At 34.3% G+C, this 23,001-nt stretch overlaps 3 protein-coding genes across 3 annotated transcripts; 2 read left to right on the forward strand and 1 right to left on the reverse strand.

The window, feature by feature from the left end:
* Window positions 1-524: 524 nt before the first annotated feature.
* On the reverse strand, window positions 525-9,919 carry LOC133306526 (E3 ubiquitin-protein ligase ORTHRUS 2-like). Its single transcript, XM_061506855.1, has 9 exons — window positions 9,491-9,919; window positions 8,548-9,080; window positions 8,325-8,450; window positions 2,332-2,431; window positions 2,180-2,241; window positions 1,992-2,094; window positions 1,670-1,814; window positions 1,304-1,518; window positions 525-1,186 (listed from the first exon to the last, which is right to left on the reverse strand). The coding sequence occupies exons 1-9, from the start codon at window positions 9,917-9,919 to the stop codon at window positions 782-784; spliced, it is 2,118 nt and encodes a 705-aa protein (XP_061362839.1). The 3' UTR covers window positions 525-781.
* A 1,881-nt stretch (window positions 9,920-11,800) lies between these two features.
* Window positions 11,801-15,986, forward strand: LOC133306549 (uncharacterized). Its single transcript, XM_061506882.1, has 7 exons — window positions 11,801-11,907; window positions 12,052-12,174; window positions 14,062-14,157; window positions 14,369-14,465; window positions 14,504-14,613; window positions 14,713-14,771; window positions 15,778-15,986. Exons 1-7 carry the CDS (start codon window positions 11,884-11,886, stop codon window positions 15,824-15,826), a joined length of 558 nt encoding a protein of 185 aa, XP_061362866.1. The 5' UTR covers window positions 11,801-11,883; the 3' UTR covers window positions 15,827-15,986.
* A 3,119-nt stretch (window positions 15,987-19,105) lies between these two features.
* LOC133306525 (LOB domain-containing protein 22-like) lies at window positions 19,106-19,920 on the forward strand. Its single transcript, XM_061506854.1, has 2 exons — window positions 19,106-19,605; window positions 19,758-19,920. Exons 1-2 carry the CDS (start codon window positions 19,106-19,108, stop codon window positions 19,918-19,920), a joined length of 663 nt encoding a protein of 220 aa, XP_061362838.1.
* Window positions 19,921-23,001: the final 3,081 nt, after the last annotated feature.

The raw sequence follows: 23,001 nt of genomic DNA on the forward strand, positions 1-23,001 counted from the left end.
ACGTCACCGGAAATCTTCATTTTATTCCACCATTGTCCAATTATTATGTAAATATATAAACTTTATTATCACCTTCAGTTCCAATTTTCTCCAAATGTTTGCTTGAATTACAGTTTGTTAACTTCATTTTGTTTGAATTTTTAATTTATGTAAAAAGTCACTCTAATAAAAATAATACTGTTTAATTTAAGTAACAGAAATCACTCCTAGACATGTAATTATGCATACAGATACATACATATTGTTAAAATAGTAGTAAAATAAAAATATTTTTATCAAAAGTCATTTATCTAATCTTGTCTTTATCACGAAAATAACGAAATTTTATTTTTGTAGTTGGACAAAACAATTATGATTTTGACATAATTAATTTTACTTTACATTTATCAAACATGTTGGACATATATTTCATATCAAGTCTGCAGCCTCATTCGGGATTTTTGTAGGCTGCAAACGGAATTCAAACATGCTCATCAAATATAAACGCTAAAGAGAGCTGAGATAAAAGCTCAAAATATACCTGACAATAATCGGTTTTAATAGTTTCATTTCACATAAAGCCATGAACAAACACAAAAAGATAACACAAGAAGAAGAAGATGACCTTCTACTCAAACCAGTACCTTCAACCCAAAAAAAAAATGTCCTTAAAATAATAATTGTCCTTGTAGCACTTCCATTCTTCCAACAGTGATAATGAAACATCACTGCATCAGCATATTAAGGAGACAACCATACCATAATCCGACTAGCAGATGGTTCAATGGTTAGCATTCCTCACTCAGTCATGATTTAATGGTAGATTGAGAGGACTTGACGGAGAATCATTTCCTTCATCCACTGCTTTCTCAGCCATTCTCTTACTGTATCTTTTGCCCTTTTTAGCCATTTTACCATCACTCATTTCAGGCAGTTTTTCTCCAGAATCAGCTTTCTTTCTCTTTGTATTGCGCTTCACTGCTGGATCTGGCACCTCATTGGTCACTTTGAGTTCACCCACATCAGATCCTTCAGGTGAATCATTCAACTCCTCTACAGAATTTTTGTTCACTGAGCCAGTATGTTCATCCGTGCCAGCAGAATCTTCCTGTAATCCATCTGAATCCTCATCGGACTCCCCCGATTCTCCATTTTCTTCAGCCTTGGCTTTCAGTGACTCAATCGCAGCCTTCAAATCTACATCAACCTGTCACACAATCACACCACCAGACCAATTAAGAAACCATAGCTCTAAGCTGTGTTCATAGCAATAAGGAAAACATTATGGCAATATCCCAGATAACAAGAGCAAATCATGACACACCTGAAGGTTCTGAAGATAATCAGAGATGTCAATAGGGCAAGTAGGACATTTCATCACATTTTTCTGGGACCGAAGCGTTCTCCCACCCCTGCTTCTATCTTTCACAAAAGCCTGACCAGCAAAAGCACCTTCCAAACACGATTTGCAGAAACTATGACCACACGGTGTTGTCACCGGTGAAACCATAACCTGCCTGCATATTAGGCACGAGAACCCTGTATATGACCCCAAAAAAATAAAAATAGATAAGAACGTATTAATGGGCATTACTCAGAACTCAGAAGATTAACCATTTAAATGGAAGATCCAAACTGAAGCTGCTGAACTGGTAAGTCGACCACTGTATAAGGTAGGAAGACAGAATACCTCTACTCAATTGTTCCTTGATTGAGATAGTTTGGGACTTCCTTATTTCTCTGCTTAACCTTGCAATCTCCACGGGTTCCTGAGTTTGTACCTTTTTTTCGCTAGGAGGAGGTGGTTTCTTCCATTTCCAACAAGAATCTTCCTCCTAAAGAAATCATATACTGATTAAATGTATTTGAAAATCTCCAATTGTATGATCTATATTTCAGATAATATAATCTTGTCACAATGTTGAGAAGAAATGAAATTATTTTCAAATTTCAAAGAGCACCAAATGAATAGGGATTTGAAAAATGAAAAAAGTTCCTCAACAATCACTCACATCAAAATCCCAAGATGGAGTTTCGGTCCTTTCAAATATAGTTGTAGCCTTTTTCAGCTCACGAATGGCTGGCAAGGGTCTGGGCCTATCCCCATGATCATCACTGTGTTTCCGCTTAAGATAATTGAGTAAATAGAACATCAAAAAGCCTTAGTGTCAAATGTGCTACAGAACAGAAAAGTACGTACCTTGTCCAAGGGGCAGGTTCATTGTCACATCTAACGAACAGATACCGGCAAACTTTGAAACCCTAATCAAGAATATATCATCAGATACACTGCATGAAATCAAGAACTGGACAGAGAGGCAATCAAACTATGATGAAATGGCACATATCTACCTGCAATCCTGCTATCTGCCAACATTTTTCAATTCTATAAATTCCATCATACCGCACTCCACTCTCGGGGGCATATGAGGATCGCTTTTCTTTGTGAGATCTGGAGATTATGCGTAAATGACACAGTGCGGATTATTAAAGCTCACCATATATTGAATTAAATTAAATTCTAACTTTTTATTTTTGCTATTTTATCTACTATTTTCACTTATTCCACACAGATATTATGTTTTAAGTTGTAAAGAATTAATTCAACCCAAAAACATAAGCTGGACGATAATTTTTTTAATGTTTTATATTATCTTCTAATATTAATAATACAATGTTATGCTTCTTTTCCATTTTTATATCTTCATTTATGGTTGAGTTTTATCAAATTAGTTTCCCAATAAACAGAAGATTATAGGAAAATAAATACAAAGCAAATAAGACCTATAATCTGTCGAATCATAATCTATCTAATAAAAGAAAAACAAACCTATAATAATCAAGTACAGTCATCAATAAAAGTTGCAAACCAATTTTTAGGAGAAATTCAACAAGGGTAGGGCCACAAACATAAGATTTATAAGTACAAAAGGCTGAACACTTTTATAAAAACTAGGAGAAAATATTACCCGTTGATATTTAGCTAATTCACAAGCGTCACAATGTAAAGAATCAATGCAATAAAAAGACTCAACAGATTCTCTTAAAAAAAAGATTGAAACATAGACTTCAATAGGAAAAAAAGAAGGGTGGCCAAAATGCCTTCATTATAGCCAGTCTCAAAACTAGACTGATGAGTGATGAGAAGCAATTAGCAGCTTCGAATTAGACTACCTTGTTCAGGTCTGTTGAGGACAATATTCAAGTCTCTTTTGTTCCTTAACAATTCCAACCATCAAGTCTATTGAGGAGATTATATACTACTCTCTTTCTTCCTTAAGAACTCCAATCATCCTTCTACTTTTTAAACTGGGTTTTATGGTCGGTTAGCAACCCTAGATGTTCCTTAGAAAACTCCCCTACCGTTGAAAGCACTACAACTGACATCCTTAACTAAACCGATATGTGCTTTTCATTCTTCTGTATGCATCAATATCTTTTGTTATCGAGTCATCTAGAGCTTCAACGCAACCTTCACTCACTAGATGTAAGCAAACCTTCCTAAGGGGGAAACCTGCATACCCACTTCCTCCCCCTAGTTCTAGGCCTATTTCCCATCTTGGATGAGAAGATAAGAGACTATACCTTTTTGTCAAAATACGAAGAAAAAAGTGACAGATTTGTACAGCAGTAATGGGGATCACATTGATGGGAATATAGGAAGTTGAAGGACTAAAATTTTAATGTACCCAAGATGGACATGCTGAAACTGGACATTCCAAACCTTTGCCATCCATGCTCTAATTTTGGACATTAAATGCTACTCTCGAGCGTTATTACCAGTTTTGGTAAGAATGGAGATAACGGTCAAGGCATCTCCTTCGAAAATGACACTTTTTAGCTTTAGGAACCAAGCATATTCAATCCTAGTTAAGGCTCCCGATAGTTCAGCCACTATAGGTTTGCATACTCCTAAAAGACGTGAAAACCCACCTTTCCACTTGCTTCTATCATATTGCAATTGTTCAGTTTATCCTTCCAAACCATATTACATAGAAAAGAACAAAAGAAACATCGTGTTTTTTCTTCTTTTTTGTCTAATGGATCTCTCAATACAAAACCATATGAATTCCTAACCATATAAAGGGCAAATCTCGTTGCACAAGGTTCCTCGACTTGCGAGAATAGGGATGAGGGTCAATTATAAACAACATTGCCCTTGTATTTTTGCAAAGACTCTATATCCCATACTCGAACTTGCGACCTTTACCACTGCTCCAAGGCTCGCCCTCAATTTCTAACCATATATCAAAGAAAAAAGAACAATTGCCTCTTGTATTATCCCAAGAAATTCCTCGATTTCTTTCAAAAGTAGCTTCTCATGTTCAATGAATAGTCAGCACATTGAAAAATGTCCAAAAAAACATTCAAGGAATCGCTTTGATGTTATCTCTATTTGTTATGTTGGTAGTTTTTAATGACTCATTTATTATTTCTTATTTATTAAATTTTCTAAATATAAAGATATGCATTCCTAAATCTAAATCTAAGCATAAAAAATTCTTTGAATCAAGCTAAAGTTTGTGTAAAAATTCTTTGTCAGCAACTATCAAGTTTTTAGTTCTGGATTGCCCCTCTGCTTATAACATTATACTGGGTTGGCCAACTATAATCAGGCACTTTGGTTCTATTATTTCTATGCCGCACTTGGCCTTGAAGTTTGTAGCAAAGGATGGAAATATTGAATCAACAAACTGCTCAGAGCTTCTAGAATGAAAGCCTAAAAATTTCTCATAAGATTGAGACAATGATTCCAGGAAAAAATAGAGTGAAAGTAGATGAACCGGCCAAAAAAGGAAAAGAAGTTGCCTTCTAAGGTTTGTTGACCGAGATGGACGTAAGAGATGAAAATATTGAATTATGCCCAACCCCTAATGGCGATTTGGAACATCTGGTTCCAAGCAAAACTCCAGGTCAAACTGCCAAAATTGGGACTTGACTAGAGCCTTTCATGAAAAACAAGTTAATCAAATTGTTGCAAGACAACAAAGATTTGTTTGCTAGGACACCTAATATGTCAGGCATAGACCCTAAGTTTTGTTGTCATCGCCTTTCCATTTTCGGCATTTTTATTTCCTATGTCTGCCCGACGATGTACCAAGTCGCCAGCTTTGAAGTTGCGCGAAATTACTCATTTGTTGTATCGAGGGTTGCTTTCTGTACGGAGGCTTCAATACTGGATGACTTTTATCTCTAGTTTCTTCTAGTAGATCAATTGATCTAACTGCTCTCTTGGGACATGGGTTCTTCTCCAAGAGAGTTCACCCACTTGCACAGATAGCATTGCATCAACCCCATAAATGAGTCTAAACAGAGATTCACTGGTTCTGTATTCCCATAGGACTTGATCAAGCAATTCCGGTCATCTATCATTACAATCTTCAACTTTTTTCTTGAGACCTTTAGTCAAGACCTTATTGGTTGACTAAGTTTGCTCATGTTTGTATTTGTTGTAAAGAAACTTTAATAGTTCTCCATAAAAATAGATTGTGCGGATGAAAAAGCTTGAAATGTTGTCTAATATCCCTATATTTTCCAAAAAGTGTATCGAATGATTCTTTTTGATATAGACCTGTGCTATTTTAGAATTGCCGCTGGTTTGTCAAGAAGAGTCTCGCGAAATCTCCCCCTCTTTGCCCTCAATTATATTTGAAAATGATTTGTAAACCTTATTACGACAGTCCCTTATTGGTTGTCCACGGATTCCACTACAAAGAAGTGTATCCACGACTTCTAGTATCAATTTCTCCTAATACATTAATGATTCCCCCAATGTAGATCTACTTGTTGTTAATAGATTAATAAGAGTGTTGTTCAATGATAACTCTTCTATACAATTTATTAATATCTAAGCTCATTAGTTTTCCTCATCAGTTTGAATAATCGATCTGGATTCAGGAGGAAGAACGCATAAGAGACATAAAACCATCTAGTATGGTTCTATAATTGCTCGCATAAAACTTTTAGATAATTCCAAGCATCAAATCACAAAATTCTTTCTTCCTTCAAGTTTTTGATCCTCCCATTCTTTTTCATTCTAACACATTACTAATTTCCCAGTATAGATCTACTTGTTTTTAATAGATTTATAAGAGTTCAAACAGATAACTCTTCTATATAGCTCATTTATATCTGAGCTCATTAGTTTTCCCCCATCTATTTGAATAATCAATTTCAATTAGGAAGAAGAACAGATAAGAGACCTAAAACCATCAATTATGGTTCTATAATTGTTAGGATAAAATGTTTAGCTAATTTCAAGTGTTAGTCTTTCTTCTTCCAACTTTTTGATCTTCCCTTTCATTTTCATTATCAACGGTTCCCTCTTCCCCTACACAATGAAAATGGTAAAAAGTTATTGCACAATTTAGGTATTTAGTAATTTTACCAATGGAGAACAAATTATTGGAAAGTTTTAGAACATGGAGTACATTTTTTTAGTATAGGAAATGGTGGAGGTTGACCACAAGACTACAATCACCGACCAAGGTATTGAGCCATTATTCACGCTAATAATATACTATACTTACCAGAAAAAGGTTGAAAGGACACAAAATATGGAAAATGAAAGGCCATATGATAGCACCAGAGTCAATAACACATGAATGTTCAAAGGTTGTACGAGAAGCATTGAAAAATTGATAACACAAGTCCTTATCAGTCATGGCTTGAGAACAAGAGTTAGAATTTAGCGAGAGAGTTAATAAGAGGTTGTAGGTGTGACAGCTCTGCTGAGGACTGGTACCTTGTCTGACACCCTTAGGACTAAGTTCTGGTTATCTCAAAAAGGTGCAGTGGGCAGTTGAGTTCATAGAGAGGAAGAAGACTGTTTGAGAGGAGGACAATGGTTGAGGGCTCATTGGTGACTTTCCAGCAGTGGTCCCCTGAGAATGGACAACCAAGTCACAGTGGACGTGCCAGTAGCCTCAGCAATCAGAGAAACAACTATGGTGGCTGAAGGTGGCTGGCAGAGAGCAAAAACAGTCAAGGTTTGTTGAAGTCTGAAAATAAATTCTGTGAGCGCAATGAAGACTCAAACAATAGGCAAGAGAGCTAGGCCGCAATGAAGCCGGCAACCACAATGAAGCAAACTAGGGTTCTTTGTACAGGCAAAATCTCCCAAATCGGGAGCTTTTTGATACCCAGTTAAAATCTGAAATATTGAATATTATTACTTGAATATTCATGTACAAATATTTACAATATATTTTATGTAAACATTTACTTTCCTAATAAAGAGTTGATTCTAGGAAAACAAATACGAAACAAATCAGATCGTGTAATCTAACTTATCATAATCTAATAAGAACTGGATCAGTAGCAACTTATGAAAAGACACACGAGAAATTTTCCCTGAGAACTTCTGGATTTTCAATATCTTATATGAAAAAGAAAGACAAGTACCCTGCAGAAGTCATATAAAGGACAAGATGCAGCAAAATATGAACAAGAAAAGCTCCAAGTACAGAAAAGGGAATAAACTCCACAAGAAGGAAATAGTATCCGACTATCAGCACTTTCAAGTGGTGCTGCTCTCTCCTAGCTCAAAATAGTCCCAATTCCAGGCTTCTCTTCTGAATCTCTTTTCTCTCCATTTAAGCAACGTGCCCTTTAATCATGCCTAACAGAATTGGGTGGCATGTTCCCTCCTAACGGTTTTGCTGCTGAGTCAGCCTTTGTGAGGTTGTTGCTGATATTATCCTGAATGCTCACCTTGCCCTTAAACCTCCCACTAGAATAAACTTTAAGGGATGGGGATATATCATAATCTTTCTAGTAAAAGAGAAACGAATCTGTAATAATTATACAATTCCTCCTTATAAATTTACAACAGCATGCTACCTCAGTCATATCAATGATAAACACATGCGCATTAGCAATTTAATGAAATCTCACTTCGACTAAAAGTTAAATGACAACGATTTTTTCGATCCAATAGTACCTGAGCTACTATCAGTAATAAGTCTAACATTGCTTTTTCCAATTGAGCCAGAAGCTGTCGCAGTCTTGGCAAAGAAAAATAACAGGATGACCATCACGATCTAAATGGAAGTTCCCTGCCTAATTTTAAAATGCAGTTTGATGCGAAGTTTCCCTATGCATCCTGAACTTGATAGGCCCGTGGACTCTCAAAGAACCAAAACTGGTGCAAAAGCAACTCAGTTACAACTACAATATCCTCCCCTCCCAAGGTGATTGAAGTACAATAGTAATTTTGCTATTGCATGCTAATACTTTTAAACAGCATGCCGATTTATCCCAATAGATGTTAGCAAACTGAGCGCATAAATATGGATATGAAGCACTTGAAAGAATTCAACTTGCAAGTTCAAGTAGGTGCTCACCTCACAACTCGAACCGGATAACCTTTTAGACAACTAACTTGGAGTGACCGGTTGTACTTTTCAAACTTCTGGTCAAAAGAGTGTGTCTTGTTTGTGCGTTTGTTGCCGCTAAGATCTTTGCCACCGCTGCATTCAGTATTGAGAAAGGGACATGTGAAGAACCAAAAGAGTTAAGATAACAACTAGAATTGAACGAATGGATTATCTATTACAAAGTATAAACCTTCCTGTGTAGAGAAACCATTCTCCGTGATCCTGATCATCAACATAACCTCCAGAAAGAACAACTGATTGTGCACCACGATTTGACTGTCCAGCAATGCCACCAACTGGAACGAAGTGAGCACCCCATTGTCTGCACTCCAGCCTATCTGGCCAAGATTCACCGACAAGCAGACCCTGATTCCGCACAGGGTCATTCTCCGGTGGGATTGGACCAAAATGATCAGAAGGCACAGTTACGAAAATCTTTCCACTTGCAGCATTTGCACGACCATTCCTTTGTGCACGGCCCGTAACATATGGCTGATCTGGTTTATTTTGGTTATGTACGAAATGGTGAACACCAGAAGGCCCTCCGCCACCATTATTCTTGGATGCCCTTGCCATACGAATAGCAAATACCAATGCTGAATTGATACGGGGCTGATTTGCCATTTTTGCAGGGATACTCTGACGGCATTTGGCACAAGTTCTTTTCCCTTGCCGAATCCATTTCTCAAAACAGTTTAGACAGAAAGTGTGCCCACACGGAGTCTGCATTCACATTAACATTCCCATTCTCAGTCATGAGTTTGAGTAAATATTTAATATATATATATATATATATATATATATATATATATATATATAATCCATTATAATTGTAAATTCGTCGGATAGTATATGTAAATCTATAATCCCAGGTGCGCCTTAGCCATGTAGCCAAACAAACAACAATCATCCTCCATTGGATCTATGCAAATCAAATTACATTTTTAAAAGGGCATTTAATTCCATTCAAGCTAAGTGTGTCCCAAAGTCAATGACATTAATTGGAATAAATTAAAACATCCAATAAATTATTCGGTGCTTTGAACGGAAAAAAAAAAAAAAAAACAGGGACAAATGGTTGAAATGAATGACAGTGAAAAATTAAAAAAAATATGAAGAAAAAAAAAAAATACCGTGACCGGTCTTTCCGGTAGCTGAATACAGATGGAGCAGTTGAGAGTCCTACTGAGGATTTCAGACACATCGTTCTTCTTGATGTTGTCAAGATGTTCTTCTGGGATGGTCTTTCCGGTCATCAGCTCTTGGCGTCTTCTGGCCTTCTCTTCTACAGTGAGAGAAGCATCACTCTCCACAGCTAACATGGCAGCAATCAGGTTACCGGAGGCATCATTTGGGGTTAAGGCAGGTGGTGGTGGTACCAAAAGATTAGAACAGTCAGGACAGACCCAATCAACAGTATTAGCGAGGGTGGCTGGAAGGTTGGAAACACAGGCGACATGCCATGGAGTGCCACAGGTGAAGCAGTTGAGCTTCTCTCCTTCGGAGGGCTGAGTCTTGCATACCATACACACGCCTTCGCTGTCGCATGGCAACTGACTCATTTCTGACTGCCGATGGAAGGAGAGAGAGAGAGAGAGAGAAGGAAGGATGCAAATGCAATTGCAATGCAACTGTTGCTTGTTGTTCTCTGTAGTAGAGAGAGAGAGTAGTTGGAGAAAAAAAGGGAAGAGAGCGGGTCTTGAAAATAATTGAGACGTTTTGAATTTCAGGAGTGATGAGGAGGTGTGTGCCGTTTCATGTGACTATCATGTTTGCTTGCGCCATCACCCTTTGATTCCTCCCTATAATCCGTGTCCCTTTTTCTTTTTCTTTTTTATTATTTTTTTCCTTTTACAATAAACACCATTTTTGATCCCTGGTAATATCTACGAAATTCTTTTTAGTCCCTGACAATAAAAAAGGACCAAATTGGTCCCTAAAATTATGAAAAAAGGGCCACGTTAGTCCTTATGTCAACTTCTCCGTCACTAACGTGGCCCTTTTTACATACTGTTAGGGACCAATTTGGTCCTTTTTTATTGTCAGGGACTAAAAAGATTTCGTAAATATTGTCAGGGACCAAAAAAGGTGTTTACTCATTACTTTTTGCCTTCCAATTACGTTTTTCAATATTTTAAATTTACAATAACATCATTATATTTTATTTTTTTCAAATGGAAATCCACTAAAAAACAAATATCATAATAATTGCCTTCTGTTTCTAGGGATAAGATATTCTATCAATTCTCCAAAAAAAAAAATATTCTATCAATCTTTTTTCATTTCTATATTGTCTACTCATTTTTAATATCGTTAGATCACAATCTCAATTAAGTTTCACTCTTTCTCTTCTTCTTTTGAAATTCTAATACAATGGTGTTGGAGATAAGTATTTGGAAAAAAAATGTAAGCATAATAACTTATCTCCTTTTAATTTTTCATCTGAGTAGGGATGTAAATGAGACAGGACAAATCGAACTTTAGCCTAAATGAGCTTTGTTTATTTCAAGTTTGGTTTGGCCAGTTAGTTTTATACAAGCCAAATTGTAAGTTTGGTCTGACATGTTTTTAAAAAATACAAGGTTTGGCTTAGCTTACCAAGCCTTTAAAAATTGCACGCTGCCCTCCGTAAAATATAAAATAATTATTTTGTTTCCTTTTTATGTTTAACTTGGGGTAATATTTTTCTTTTCTATGCACACAACAACTCAAAATATTAACAATTTAACTATGTTGCTTGAAACCAAAAACAAAAAAAATGGCAAGGAAGTAGAATGCTTACAAGATATATAGATGTATAAAACATCCGTGAGTCAAATAATATGTTGTTTTTTTAATAATTTTTTTGGAAAGAAGTAAGAGCAAGAAGTACAAAGAATGAAGACTTACTATGAGCCTTGAAGATCTTGAGAGTCAATGGTGAGCGATAGATGCTTAGAAAGTGAAGAAAAATTGAGAAATGGCGAAAGAGTAACAAAATTTGGCGAATGGAGGAAGGGAGAAAAATAGTGACAACGAGCGAATTTAGGGTTAAAAAAAATATGTTTTTGCCAAATGGAAAGATGGAAGATTTCAAAAAAATAACAAGATATTATTTTATTGCAAAATAACAATATATTAATTTATTAAAAAATAATAAGATATTATTTTATTAAAATTGGAGCTTAGAGGTCAAACTTGATAAAATTAGCTTCACTACAAAAAAAATTAGGTGATTTGTGGAGGTTTTTTAGTGGAGTTCAATAAAACCCCCAGAAAATATACAATTTTTAGCGTTTTGAGAGAACGCCACTTCTAGTACAAGGAAAATGGTATTTAGCCATATGATGCATAGCTTCGGTTTCTATGCTCGTGGAAAAAATAAAGAAAGGGTCCAAATTTACTAAACAGACATCAAAATTAGTTATATTTTAGTTAGTATTATCTTACCTATAATTCGGGCCATTATCATTTTCGCCTGGCTTAGAACCCAAAACTGTTAGCTCCCACTCTCTTCTTTTTCACACTCCACCTTCCATTGCATTTCATGGATCCAGAAACCCATTCACATGTATTGCCTTCTTCTCCTTCTCTCTCCTAGGGTTTCCACCCACACATTTTGGTCCTTCTTCATTCCCATGATTTTGAGCTATGTGTTCTCTCCCTCCCAACTCATTCTGCAGTTTTACACGTTGTGGTCACTGGAATTTCGCAGGTTGTTGGTCACTCTGCCGCGAGATTGCTGAGCTCGAATTCTATGTACGCCATGATGCTTTTCCTCAATTTTGGATTTGGCAAGAGAGAATGCAGAGCTCGAAGCTATTTTTTTCTTGAGGAGGTATTTTTCACTTCTTCCTCATTAGATTTGGTTTCCTGGTGTGTCAATATCTTTGGGACTGTGCAACCTTGGATGAGAGGGTGATGCTTAATTCCTATTTAGGTTGATGCATCTCATTTCTATTTTATTTTTTTTTGTCCATGTCGCTCTTTTCTATTCATGCTTGGTTTTGGTGTGCTGAGTAGTGCTATAGGAACACAACATTATTGATTCTAAAATCTACTAAATTTGTATTGATTTTCATTTTTGAAAGGCTTTTGAGGGAGCAATTGTTGGTTGTGACACTTAAAGCATAATTACACCTTTCAGTTTAAGATTCACACTAAAGTAAGACCATAAGAAAATCATGAGCGTTTTTTGTGGAATTTAAACTGTTTGCTCAACAAATTATTATTTTTTAAATTAAATTTGTGATTGAAAGCTGAAAATATAAAACAAATTTAAGAAAAGTCTTATGTTCTGTAAATTTTTTCCAAAATTACTTTCAAAGCTGTTGTCTTTTTCTTTTAAGCAATGGATTTTTTTAGGTAAGTATACAGAAAAGATTTAATAAGAAGATATGTTTGTAACAAGTGATATGCAGAACAGATCATAAGCATCAGTGAAGAATCCCATTCCAGCAATAACTATAGCTGTGAAATGATACAATTGCGTTTTTGCTGCATCTAGTTCACTTAGCACCTTTATTTGCTCTTTTGCCATGACTAGTAAGTCTAGCTAATCACAAAGTTTCCCTCTGTTTCTTATTTTTATTTATTTGTTCAAATGCTTGATTTCTCTGCAAAAGTAAAACCATCCAGTGGAGGGACAAACTATTATGTTAACATTGTCTTGAATCAAGCGCAAGAACACAAGTATGCAAGGTAATTGATCGATTGGACAACGGCGATGACTATGAACTCTACTTTGGTTATATATTTCCTGAAGTGGGCTTATTGCTTGGCTTGGCTGAGCTTCATATTACTGAGATACTGCTGGAACTCTACTTTAGAAAATTCTTATTTTTTTTTGGAGTTACCCAACCCTAATTATCTCTTTGAGACGAGTTGGCTCCCTCCGGTATCCCCACGAGCTTCGACTCTTTGAGCCGGCTATGGGACTAATCCGGAGTGCGGGGGAACAGTGAGAAAATTCTTATTAAATGTATTTGAGCTCGTGATTGAATTTAATAAATTAATTAATGAAAATGATGATTTTAAATCTGTATCATCTTCTTTATTTTGTCAAAATGGTGGTGTGATTGCTTTCAATATGTTATTGCCCCTTACCTCTACCATATCCCCAAAGACATGAAATATGAAAATATTAATAACATCACAACATGCCTATCTTGCTTTATTACACAGTACACACACACCCCATTGGCAGCCTTGGTTGGGTTATCAAGTTTTATGAAAATCATGTCTTCAGGACAGAGGTTTAATGTCACTATATATAATCTTTTCAAATTTTTGTAAGCATAAAACAAGCAAATATGACAAAGCCTTGCTGCAAAGTCTTTTTTATGTATGTTATTCAACTGAGAAGAGAAACAATTATGCTGTATGCTTCAAGATTTTACACCTTGAAAATTTGCCAAATATGTGTCTTCTGGAGGTCAAACACTAGTGATTGTACCCACTATTATTATGGAGGATCTGTTGTGCATGTGGTTCAGTATCGAGTCAAAATCTGTACAGTAATGCTTTCCAAAGAGAAATCTTTTAATCATGCATTTGATTATGATGAAACTCTCTCTCTCTTTGGCCTGACTGAATATTTTATTGTGACATCATATTTATGTAATTAATATCACATGTAAAATTTCTAGTTTATTTACTTTCACAAGACTTACTTTTTGCTCTTCTTAAGCTAGCTAATTTTGTTTACATTCTGTGTCACTCTTAGGCTGAGGAAATAGCTGAGAAACTACGTGAATCAGTGGCAGCAAGTCTTCAAGGCAAAAAGCTAGCTTCATTTACAAGGATATCTTCAACAGTGCATGTTTGTTTCTATCACCCAACCCTATTAACATTTGATGCTGGCTTTTTTTTATAAATACACTTTCATAACATTCATATTGACACCATGGTTCAAGAAATAAATGTAGGCGGCAATGGAAGAAGCACTTGTTCGTATTTTAACTCCTAGGCGTTATATTGACATATTGAGGAATGTTTTTATGTTCATCTGAAGTGTCACTACTGGTTTTCAGGATGATGAACCATTGATAAGAGCATTGTCAAAGCTCATCTACCTTAACAACCCCGACCTGGTCTTATTTGTTGGAGAAGCCTTGGGAATTGGAGTTTGTCTTTTTTTTCTCTCTCTTGCTTTCCCTATATCATAGTAATTGAACCAATCTATTTTGTTGCAGAAGTTACTGACCTCTCAACATCTCCTACACCCAGATTGATAGATGGGATCTTGCTCACTAAATTTGACATTATTGATGATAAGGTATGTAAGTTCTAAAATTGTAAGGAGGTGAAATTTTGGCTGAGCATTTGGGTCTTCTTGATGAATATTTATTGGTTTGTCGATGTTTCCTTTTGTCAGGTGGGAGCTGCACTTTCAATGGTTTACATATCTGGAGCTCCAGTCAGATTTTTATATATGTAAACATTGTTCACAAAACAAAACAAAAAAATCTCCTTCTCGATTTTTGTGCGTCACTTTCCATTAAATTAGATTCCTCATTCGTTTCTTTCAATTTACAGATTAGTAATAGGGTGATACTTCTCTCATTTAACATGAGAGAAGTTTTTTTTCCTACACTAACAAGAAATGTGGAGCCCACAAGTTAAAGAAAAATAAAAAAGAAAAAAAATTACAGGCACGTCTTTTTATGTCTTACTGACATGAGATAATTATCTGCTACAGTTGGATAAAACTATTTCCCATGCATATATTTGCAATGTTGTTTGTTTTCTCGATTTACGTGATCAACCTATTTCAAATAGGTGCCTTCTTATAATTGTTTTTTTTAGAATCCTGTGCTTTACTTTATAAACCGAGGCACTAATATATATATATATATATATATATATATATATATATTGGTAAATTGGAAATTAATTATTCGCTGCAGAAAATAGATATTACATATATTTGAAATATATTGGAAAAATTTTGTTATGTCTGTATAAAAAAAAATTAATAGTGAGAGATAGCTTTGGGATGGTACCTCCCAGGTGATGAATACAACTTTTGGGCTTTATGCCTCCGATGCGAAACTGATGTGAAAAAGATTGTATCTGTTCTTTCCAAAGTGGTGTCTGGCAGGGTTCTCCGGATACTAGTAGCAACTTTGGGAAGAGGTGTGCACACTAGGAAGATGTGAATTGATTATGGTCAAAGTGATTTGTTTGTGACTGGCAGGGTTTTCCGGGTCTACCTTGGTTCTCTTCCCACTAAATAGACTAAATTAAATAAAGATTAATATAATTAATAACAAGTTGATATTTGATTTGAATTTTTGAGTTATATTATTATTTTGGATTATTATGAGTTACATTTTTTATTTGTTTATTTATTTATTTATTTTTGTATATCGGATTTGGATTACCAGCTTTGCTGACTTTTGTGTTTGTTTAACTGCAATGATCCTTCACGGGGGAGCAGATTTTCAGTGAAGCATGTTGCAAAGGATGGGGCTAGCTGTGGGCAGTGAGGATCACGACTCGGATATTATATTTCTAGCTAGTTTCTAAGTTTAGAAATTTTATGAGATTTAAATAAATGCATAAGACATATTTCCTTTATTTAAACTTTAGTCTTTGGTTTTATTTTTAATGTAATAAATTTAGCCTTGCACCTGTCCATAGTACAAGTGCGGCGGTAACACTTTCCAAATTTGATTATTTTGAACTTCCGCTGTTATTTTGAACTTTCCAAATATGATATAATACAACTATACTATGTGGCCACTGTGTTGTTACACTTCTTCATAATATTTTCAAACTGTGTACCTGAAACATATTATATTATAATAAAGTAAAAATAGTTATATTCTTATATACTAGAGAACTTCTGTGTACCTTTTTTGTGTGTGTGTCTGTGTCTAGATATACAAATGCTTGTGCTTATGATTGCAGATGCGTATATATAACCCGATGTATATATACACAAGACTATATGAAAATATGGGTGGGTACATTTATTCTTAGATTTTTGTTCATGAAACCATAAATATCAATTACATTCGTGCAGTATCAAATTTTCTAAGTATCTGAAAATTGATTTATTAATTTGTTTCAAATGTGCTTGACATATAAAAAGATTTATGTTCTTGGCATTAAATTGAAATATATTAATTTATAAGTCTACAGTTTACAATTTTTTTTTTTTTTTTTGCATAATGTAAAAATTCATATCTACATACATGTTTTTGTGGATAACGAATATGTTTCAATTGATTGGATTTGATTATTTAACATATATATGACTATTTTTATAAATCTTTTCTATTGTTCTTTGTGTGAATATTTGGTTGGTGTTAATTAATGGGTTTCATTATTTACCATATACATGTTGACTAGTTTGATTAATCTCCTTTATTATTATTATTATTATTATTATTATTATTATCTCAATATGTGGTTGGTTTTATTTAATGTGTTTAAATATTTAACATATAACAGCAAAACAGATTTTTCAAAATAGTCAAAATATATGTTATTAAATGTTAAATAATGAAACCCATTGTTTACCCAATAATAATAATAATAATGAAACCCATTTAATCAAAACCAACATGCTCGTATATATTATAAAAATAAAACAGATTTATTAAAATAGTAACATGTATCTGTTAAATGATGAAATCCATTTAATAAAAATCAACCAAATATTCATATAAATAACAATAAAAATATTTATCAAAATAGCCAGCATATATGTGTTAAATAATATAATCCATTTAATGAAAGGGAGTTGATCAGACCAAATACACTATGGACTGACCAATATGTATTGAGCCCAATCACACATGGTTAAGTTGCCTTCGTCGTTCTTGGTCTGGGCCTGGAGTAGCAATATGATCCTACTTTGCCTTTGTCCTTTACTGTGGCGCGTTGACACCAAATGGGAGGTACCTGCGAAGACACTCCGATGCTTAAGTCATTATCAGAGACAGGAGTTTATGATTATGTTAATGTAAAGGATGATCGTACCTTGGTGTTGTATCATTTGCTTATATAGTGGTTATGATGTCGCCTTAGTAAGGCGGCTTGGCCTCTGAGTGGCCAGGTTCGGGCTGCAGGTCAGTCATGGGACTTGAGTAGCCTTATCTTCTCTAATGTCTAGTGGCAGAGTCGCGGCAAACTGGAGCTGTATGTTGTTTATTGGAATAAAGGTGCGGTGAGATTGCATTGGGCCTTAAGTTTTCTTCTTAGAGGGGGTTTCATCCGCGATAAGGGTATCGCGTCTCGTCTGACGCGATGAGGGCATCGCGTTTTGTCTGACGCGATGAAGGCATCGCGACTTGTGCAGGGTATTTGCCCATCGTGCTTTGCTCTGGATCCCTAATGGGTTTGGGCTTTCCCATATGTCACTAGGAGTTATACTTCTCATTCAACCGCAAAACAAAATTCATTCCCGCTGACCCTTCGATCTTTACGCTTTTATTTTTCTTTTCTTTTTAATCTGTAGGACCTACTCAAACTGAGTCTGCTGGAAAGATTTAAACTTTTGCGGTTAAAGAAGAACTATAAATCCCTTAATTAAAACCAACCAAATAAGTTTACTTAAATAATGCTCATCCTGCATCTGTAAATCTGTTAACAAGATCTATTTTTATACATGTATACTATGTTGTCACCGTATTATTACACTTTTTTCCCCTTAATATTCTTTAAGATATATATCTGAAAGACATTACACTATTATAAAGTAAAATTAATAAAATTTAGATATACAAATGCTTACATGAGAACCTCTGTATCCTTACATTGATGATCCAATTAATCCAATCGTTTTTAATTTTTCGTTGTATTGTCTAATTAATTTGTTTCAAAATATAAAATTGTTGTGCCGCAATTCTAACAAAAATTAACAAATTAATCCAATTCAAACCGATTCATGAATCGGTTTGAATTGGATTATTTTGTTAATTTTTGTTAGAAAATATTTTTTAATTAACTCCAACCTTAAAATATTGATACATCCCCTGTTAAGCTAGTACCTTTGATCTATATTAAAAATGATTGATTGATGAGATTTTTTTATATAGACGCTAATCGAAATTTTGAATTGAATAAATTTACTTAAAAATTCATTCCCATATATATCATTAGATTAGATTGCATTTTCTTTACTATAGGCATTGCAAAATAAAATTTAACAAAACGAGAAAAAACCTCCATAGCAGTGAAAAAAAAATAAAAAATGCGTGTATGATAATTTAGTAAGAAAACAGTTATACATATAAAAGAGCAAGGTTGAAATTTTTTATATTATATGAATATTGTTTTTATTTTTTTCTTTGGCCGAAAAATATTGATATACTAAATTTTAATTACAATATAGTCACTACTAGCCTTCTTGATATATGATAATTAACTTCAAGTAAGTTATATTGATTACGAATATTTTGTGTACAGATGTGTTAATGTTAGGATATACAAATATTTACATTATGTAAAGAATCATTTGTAAACGGTAGACTTATAAATTGATATTTTTAATATCATGGCAAGAATAGAAAGCTTTTTATACGTCTTGATGATACCGATGAAGTTTTTAGGGTGAAATCTAATATTTGAAACAAGATAATAAATTTTAATATCCATAGAAAATTTGATTATGCAATTGATATATATGGGTTCAACAAAATCTAAGAATTAAAGTAGTCACCAAATATTTCGTTGGGTCTTGTGTATAATTACAGCGGGTTGTAAGCATTTGTATTCATAAGCATAAGCATTTGTATATCTAAATTAACACAAAAAAAATGAATGCGGATCATAGATGTCTCTTGTGTAGACGGCAACGCAGGAGGTGCGATGGTCGTAACTGCGAGTTTGGGCAGTACTTTCCTGGCCATATGCCAGATGAATTCGAGAATGCTTACAGGCTCTTTGGCCTTAACAACTTGCTGAATATTATGCGTTCTGTGGAACCACATCAAAGACAAGCTGCTGCGGATTCCATACTTGCAGAGGGTACATCATGGAGAAATGACCCTGTTCATGGCTCTCTTGGTTATGAGTTGAATCTCAGGTCCCAAATAATATCATCTTTGAGAGAGCTAGAAGCTGTGAACCAACTTCTTGCATTTTTCAGAGATCAAGCCACCAAAGCAAACCCACCAACTATGCAAATCCCTCCTCACACTCACAGGATATCATTACCTAATCAACCTCAGACTGCTGGACACGTGGCTGGCATCGACCGCGTGCAACCTTACAAGCGGGAGAGTTTTCATAGTTCCCATGAAAAGGGAGAATCAAGGTATTGTTCTATATATTGTGGTGTTGTTACAGATTCTAATCATTTTTTTGTTTAAAAAAAGAAAAAGAAAAAAGAGAGAGTGATTCTATAATTGTTTTTTCCCCATTTTTATTACTTCAAATAAATGCTTTGTATCTTATTTTGTTATACAGCAGCACTGTTGCATCCAAGGAAAAAATGATTGTTGAAGAAAAAGAGTCGGAGGCACATGACAAGGGGAAACGAATTATTGTTGATGATGATCGGCAACTAAAAGAGGCTGCTGAAAAGGGGGAAAACATTACTTCTGAGGAAGATAAAGAAGCACAAAACTAGAATATATATCTGTTAAAAGTTTATAGTGATATTTTATGCACTAGATTGGCGGAAGCTACTGCATCAGTGCAATAATTAATGGTTAAAGGATAAAGATATACAGTAATACCAAACATCCTCCGCACATATAATAAGAAGTCTAATTCTTTAATTAAAAGTCTCGAGTTTCAATCTTGAGAATGAAAAGAAAAAATTAGAAGAGCGACCCCTTTTAATAGGATCCAACGAGTACTCCAACCAAATATAATAGGAAAGATGAACCGGTTGGGAACTAAAAAAAAAATATGTACAGCTATAGATTTGAAATATTTCGTTGTGTTATATATTCTACTTTGTGTTAAACAATTCTCTCTCTCTCTTAGAATTTTAACAAGATGTATCGTAGTGAAATATTTCAATTCTGAATAAAGGTTTTTATTATTTTGAAAAAAATATGATATGACAATATTAATATGGCAGTAAATTCCAAGTGATTTAAGAACGGAGATCACAATGTAAAATCCAAGCAGAAAATTTGTCAAACAAACAACGTAAAAATATAACCCATTCATTCATAGATAACTAAATAGTGGATGCTTGATGAAATTGATAAAATAAATAAAAAAGTAAATTTAATTTTTTGTATTAATAATATTATTTATTTTTTAGTTCAGGATAGAACACGAGAAAGGAAAAGGAAAAAAGAACAGAAATGTTTACAAGATTTGAAGCCGCGCGCGTGTTAAGTCATTAATTTATCAGTAACTAGGAAGGGAAAGCGCAAAATGCCGTTGAGCACGTAATTTAATACAATCGACGTGCTTAAATATCATGGCCAATGCCTGGTTTATGGGGATATATTGGATTGGAATTTTAATGGATTAGTTTTGGACAAAAATTTTTATTGATATTCAATTAGAATTTTAAAGAATTGAAAAAAAGTCATTTGATTTTAAAAAATTATTTTAAGTCCGTCCAAATTCGTCGGTCTTCAATCAGGATTTTAAACAAAGAAAAAATAATCTTGTGATATTTAAAAATCTGACAATTTTAATGGATTTTCTATTAGTGTAGATTTTGTGAGACTTTTTAGCGATAAATATAAATAGGATGTCTCTCTCACAATCTCACCCCATTCCTTAGGATTTATTGCGATTTATCTATTGCAATGTCTTTATTTTTCTCCTTTGACGGATTGACTCGCTTGAAACCCGATCGGGTTCTGCATTAGGAGCTTCGTCAAAGCTCAAAAAAAATAAATATTTATTGAGCGATTTTCATCGCAAAATAACCTAGAAACAACAAACCAACACGATTATAATATATCCATCTCAAAAACAACAAATTTTTGAGCGTTTTTTGAGAGGTTTTGAAAGTTTAAAAATTAATTTTTCAAGTTATAGGTCGCGATTTTTCTTACACAAAAAGTGTGATTTTTGTATTAAAAATAACATAAAACAATGGAAAAACAACGAGGGAATTAAAATCCTAAAACCAATTTTCGTTTTACATCAATGAAACAATATCAATTTAAAGAAAGATTGAAACTTTCATAATATGAACCCTATATTTCATAACAATACATTCATAAACGAAATTCCTTCGCTATAGGAAACAATTTCAAACAATTTTTATGTCAATAGATAACTAAAAACTTATTTTTCAAAAATCTCAAAGCAATTTAAGGCAGTGTTTTAAAACCCCACCCCGCCCCCCGGGTCAACCCTGACCCCTCCCTTCTCAGGGTTGGGGTCACAAGTCGGACCCTATATGCATATCGACCCCTCCGACCCTCAAAACCCGGTCGGGTTTCAGTGACTCCCGGGTTAGAGGGGTCAAAGGGGGGGGGGTCAGTGCATGCTTTTTTTAAAAAAAAAAATTTCATGAAACAACATCGTTTTATTAAAAAAATAAAATAAAAATGCTTGCAAATCTAAATCTAATCGTTCTCTTGACCTAGATGTCTTCAATCTTCACCTCGCTGCAGTGAATCTTCTAAGAAAGGTAAGAATTTTACCCATTCAAATGAAATCCTTACGGTCGTCGATGGAAAACAAAAACTCATTCTTACTACCTTTAAATTTTCCTTTGTCAGGGACCTTCTCAAAAAAGGCAGAACCGGATCATGTAGTGCCTCCATTAGAATATGAGTTTTGTACTTTGGTATCTTGATACTTTAATTAGGTTGTGTAATATTGACTTGTGGTTGTAATTGGTGAATTATGTTAAGGGGGCGTTTGGTAGAGGAGATATTTTCTTTTACTAGAGAAATGCAATTACCAGTAATATGATAGGAAAATGAGTTTGGTAGGGAAATTTAAAAAAAGTTGTTTGGTTGGTCAAAATTTTACCAGGGAAATTGAGTTAAATTTTGTGAGTCTTTGTTTGGTTGAAGGTGAAATAATGATAGGTCAATGTGTTGAAATACCAAAAATAACCCTTGATATTTTAGAGATGTAGACATGTGTACTTAGAAGAGGGTAATATGGTAACATTCTTCATTCACCTTTTTGCATTTTAGCTTGTTTTCTAGGAATACCACATCTTAAATGGTAAAGTTCTACCATGATTTGCTTTTGATTCTGCACATACTTATGAAGGATGGGAAAAAGAGAAGCATAGCTAAAATTTTTTAATCTTTCTACCAAACAAAGCAATCATAGAATGCCACTTCAAGATAGATGGAGAACCAAATAAAAAACTTCAACCAAACGCCCCCTATGTATATTTTGAATCTTTGATGATTGGTGGTTTGTTTTTTAATATTTTCATATAGGATATATATTTATTTTTTTAATATATAAAACCGGGTCAGCATAGTGACCCCGTGACCCTCCCGGTTGAACTCGTGACCCCGTGACCCCTGACCTCGGCCGGGTCGGGTTTTTAAACACTGATTTAAGGTTTCAATGTATCGATTGAAAATAATTTGAGAAATTTTCTAAATTTTCATGTAATAAAATCCAGAATTTCAGATTCAAAATTTTCTTAGAATACTTGATGAAAACATGCATCTATTATCACGTAGAACAAAAACCCCAAGATTTCCAGGATCAAATGAAAAAAATTCCAAACGAATCATGAACTTTTGGTTCTATATGC

This window comes from Gastrolobium bilobum, unplaced genomic scaffold (genome assembly GCF_033153095.1).
Source record: "Gastrolobium bilobum isolate Gb01-03AN ecotype WA unplaced genomic scaffold, APGP_CSIRO_Gbil_v1 utg3223, whole genome shotgun sequence".
Taxonomy (NCBI): domain Eukaryota; kingdom Viridiplantae; phylum Streptophyta; class Magnoliopsida; order Fabales; family Fabaceae; genus Gastrolobium; species Gastrolobium bilobum.

Coding starts and splice junctions, on each gene's coding strand:
- LOC133306526 (XM_061506855.1), bottom strand. CDS start 9,919: ATGAGTCAGTTGCCATGCGACAGCGAAGGCGTGTGTATGGTATGCAAG. Junction 2,242..2,331: donor GGCAGATAGCAGGATTGCAG/GTAGATATGTGC, acceptor ATTCTTGATTAG/GGTTTCAAAGTTTGCCGGTA. Junction 1,815..1,991: donor CTCCATCTTGGGATTTTGAT/GTGAGTGATTGT, acceptor TGATTTCTTTAG/GAGGAAGATTCTTGTTGGAA.
- LOC133306525 (XM_061506854.1), top strand. CDS start 19,106: ATGAATGCGGATCATAGATGTCTCTTGTGTAGACGGCAACGCAGGAGG. Junction 19,606..19,757: donor CATGAAAAGGGAGAATCAAG/GTATTGTTCTAT, acceptor TTTGTTATACAG/CAGCACTGTTGCATCCAAGG.
- LOC133306549 (XM_061506882.1), top strand. CDS start 11,884: ATGGATCCAGAAACCCATTCACAT. Junction 14,614..14,712: donor TTGACATTATTGATGATAAG/GTATGTAAGTTC, acceptor TCCTTTTGTCAG/GTGGGAGCTGCACTTTCAAT. Junction 14,772..15,777: donor CCAGTCAGATTTTTATATAT/GTAAACATTGTT, acceptor ACGGGGGAGCAG/ATTTTCAGTGAAGCATGTTG.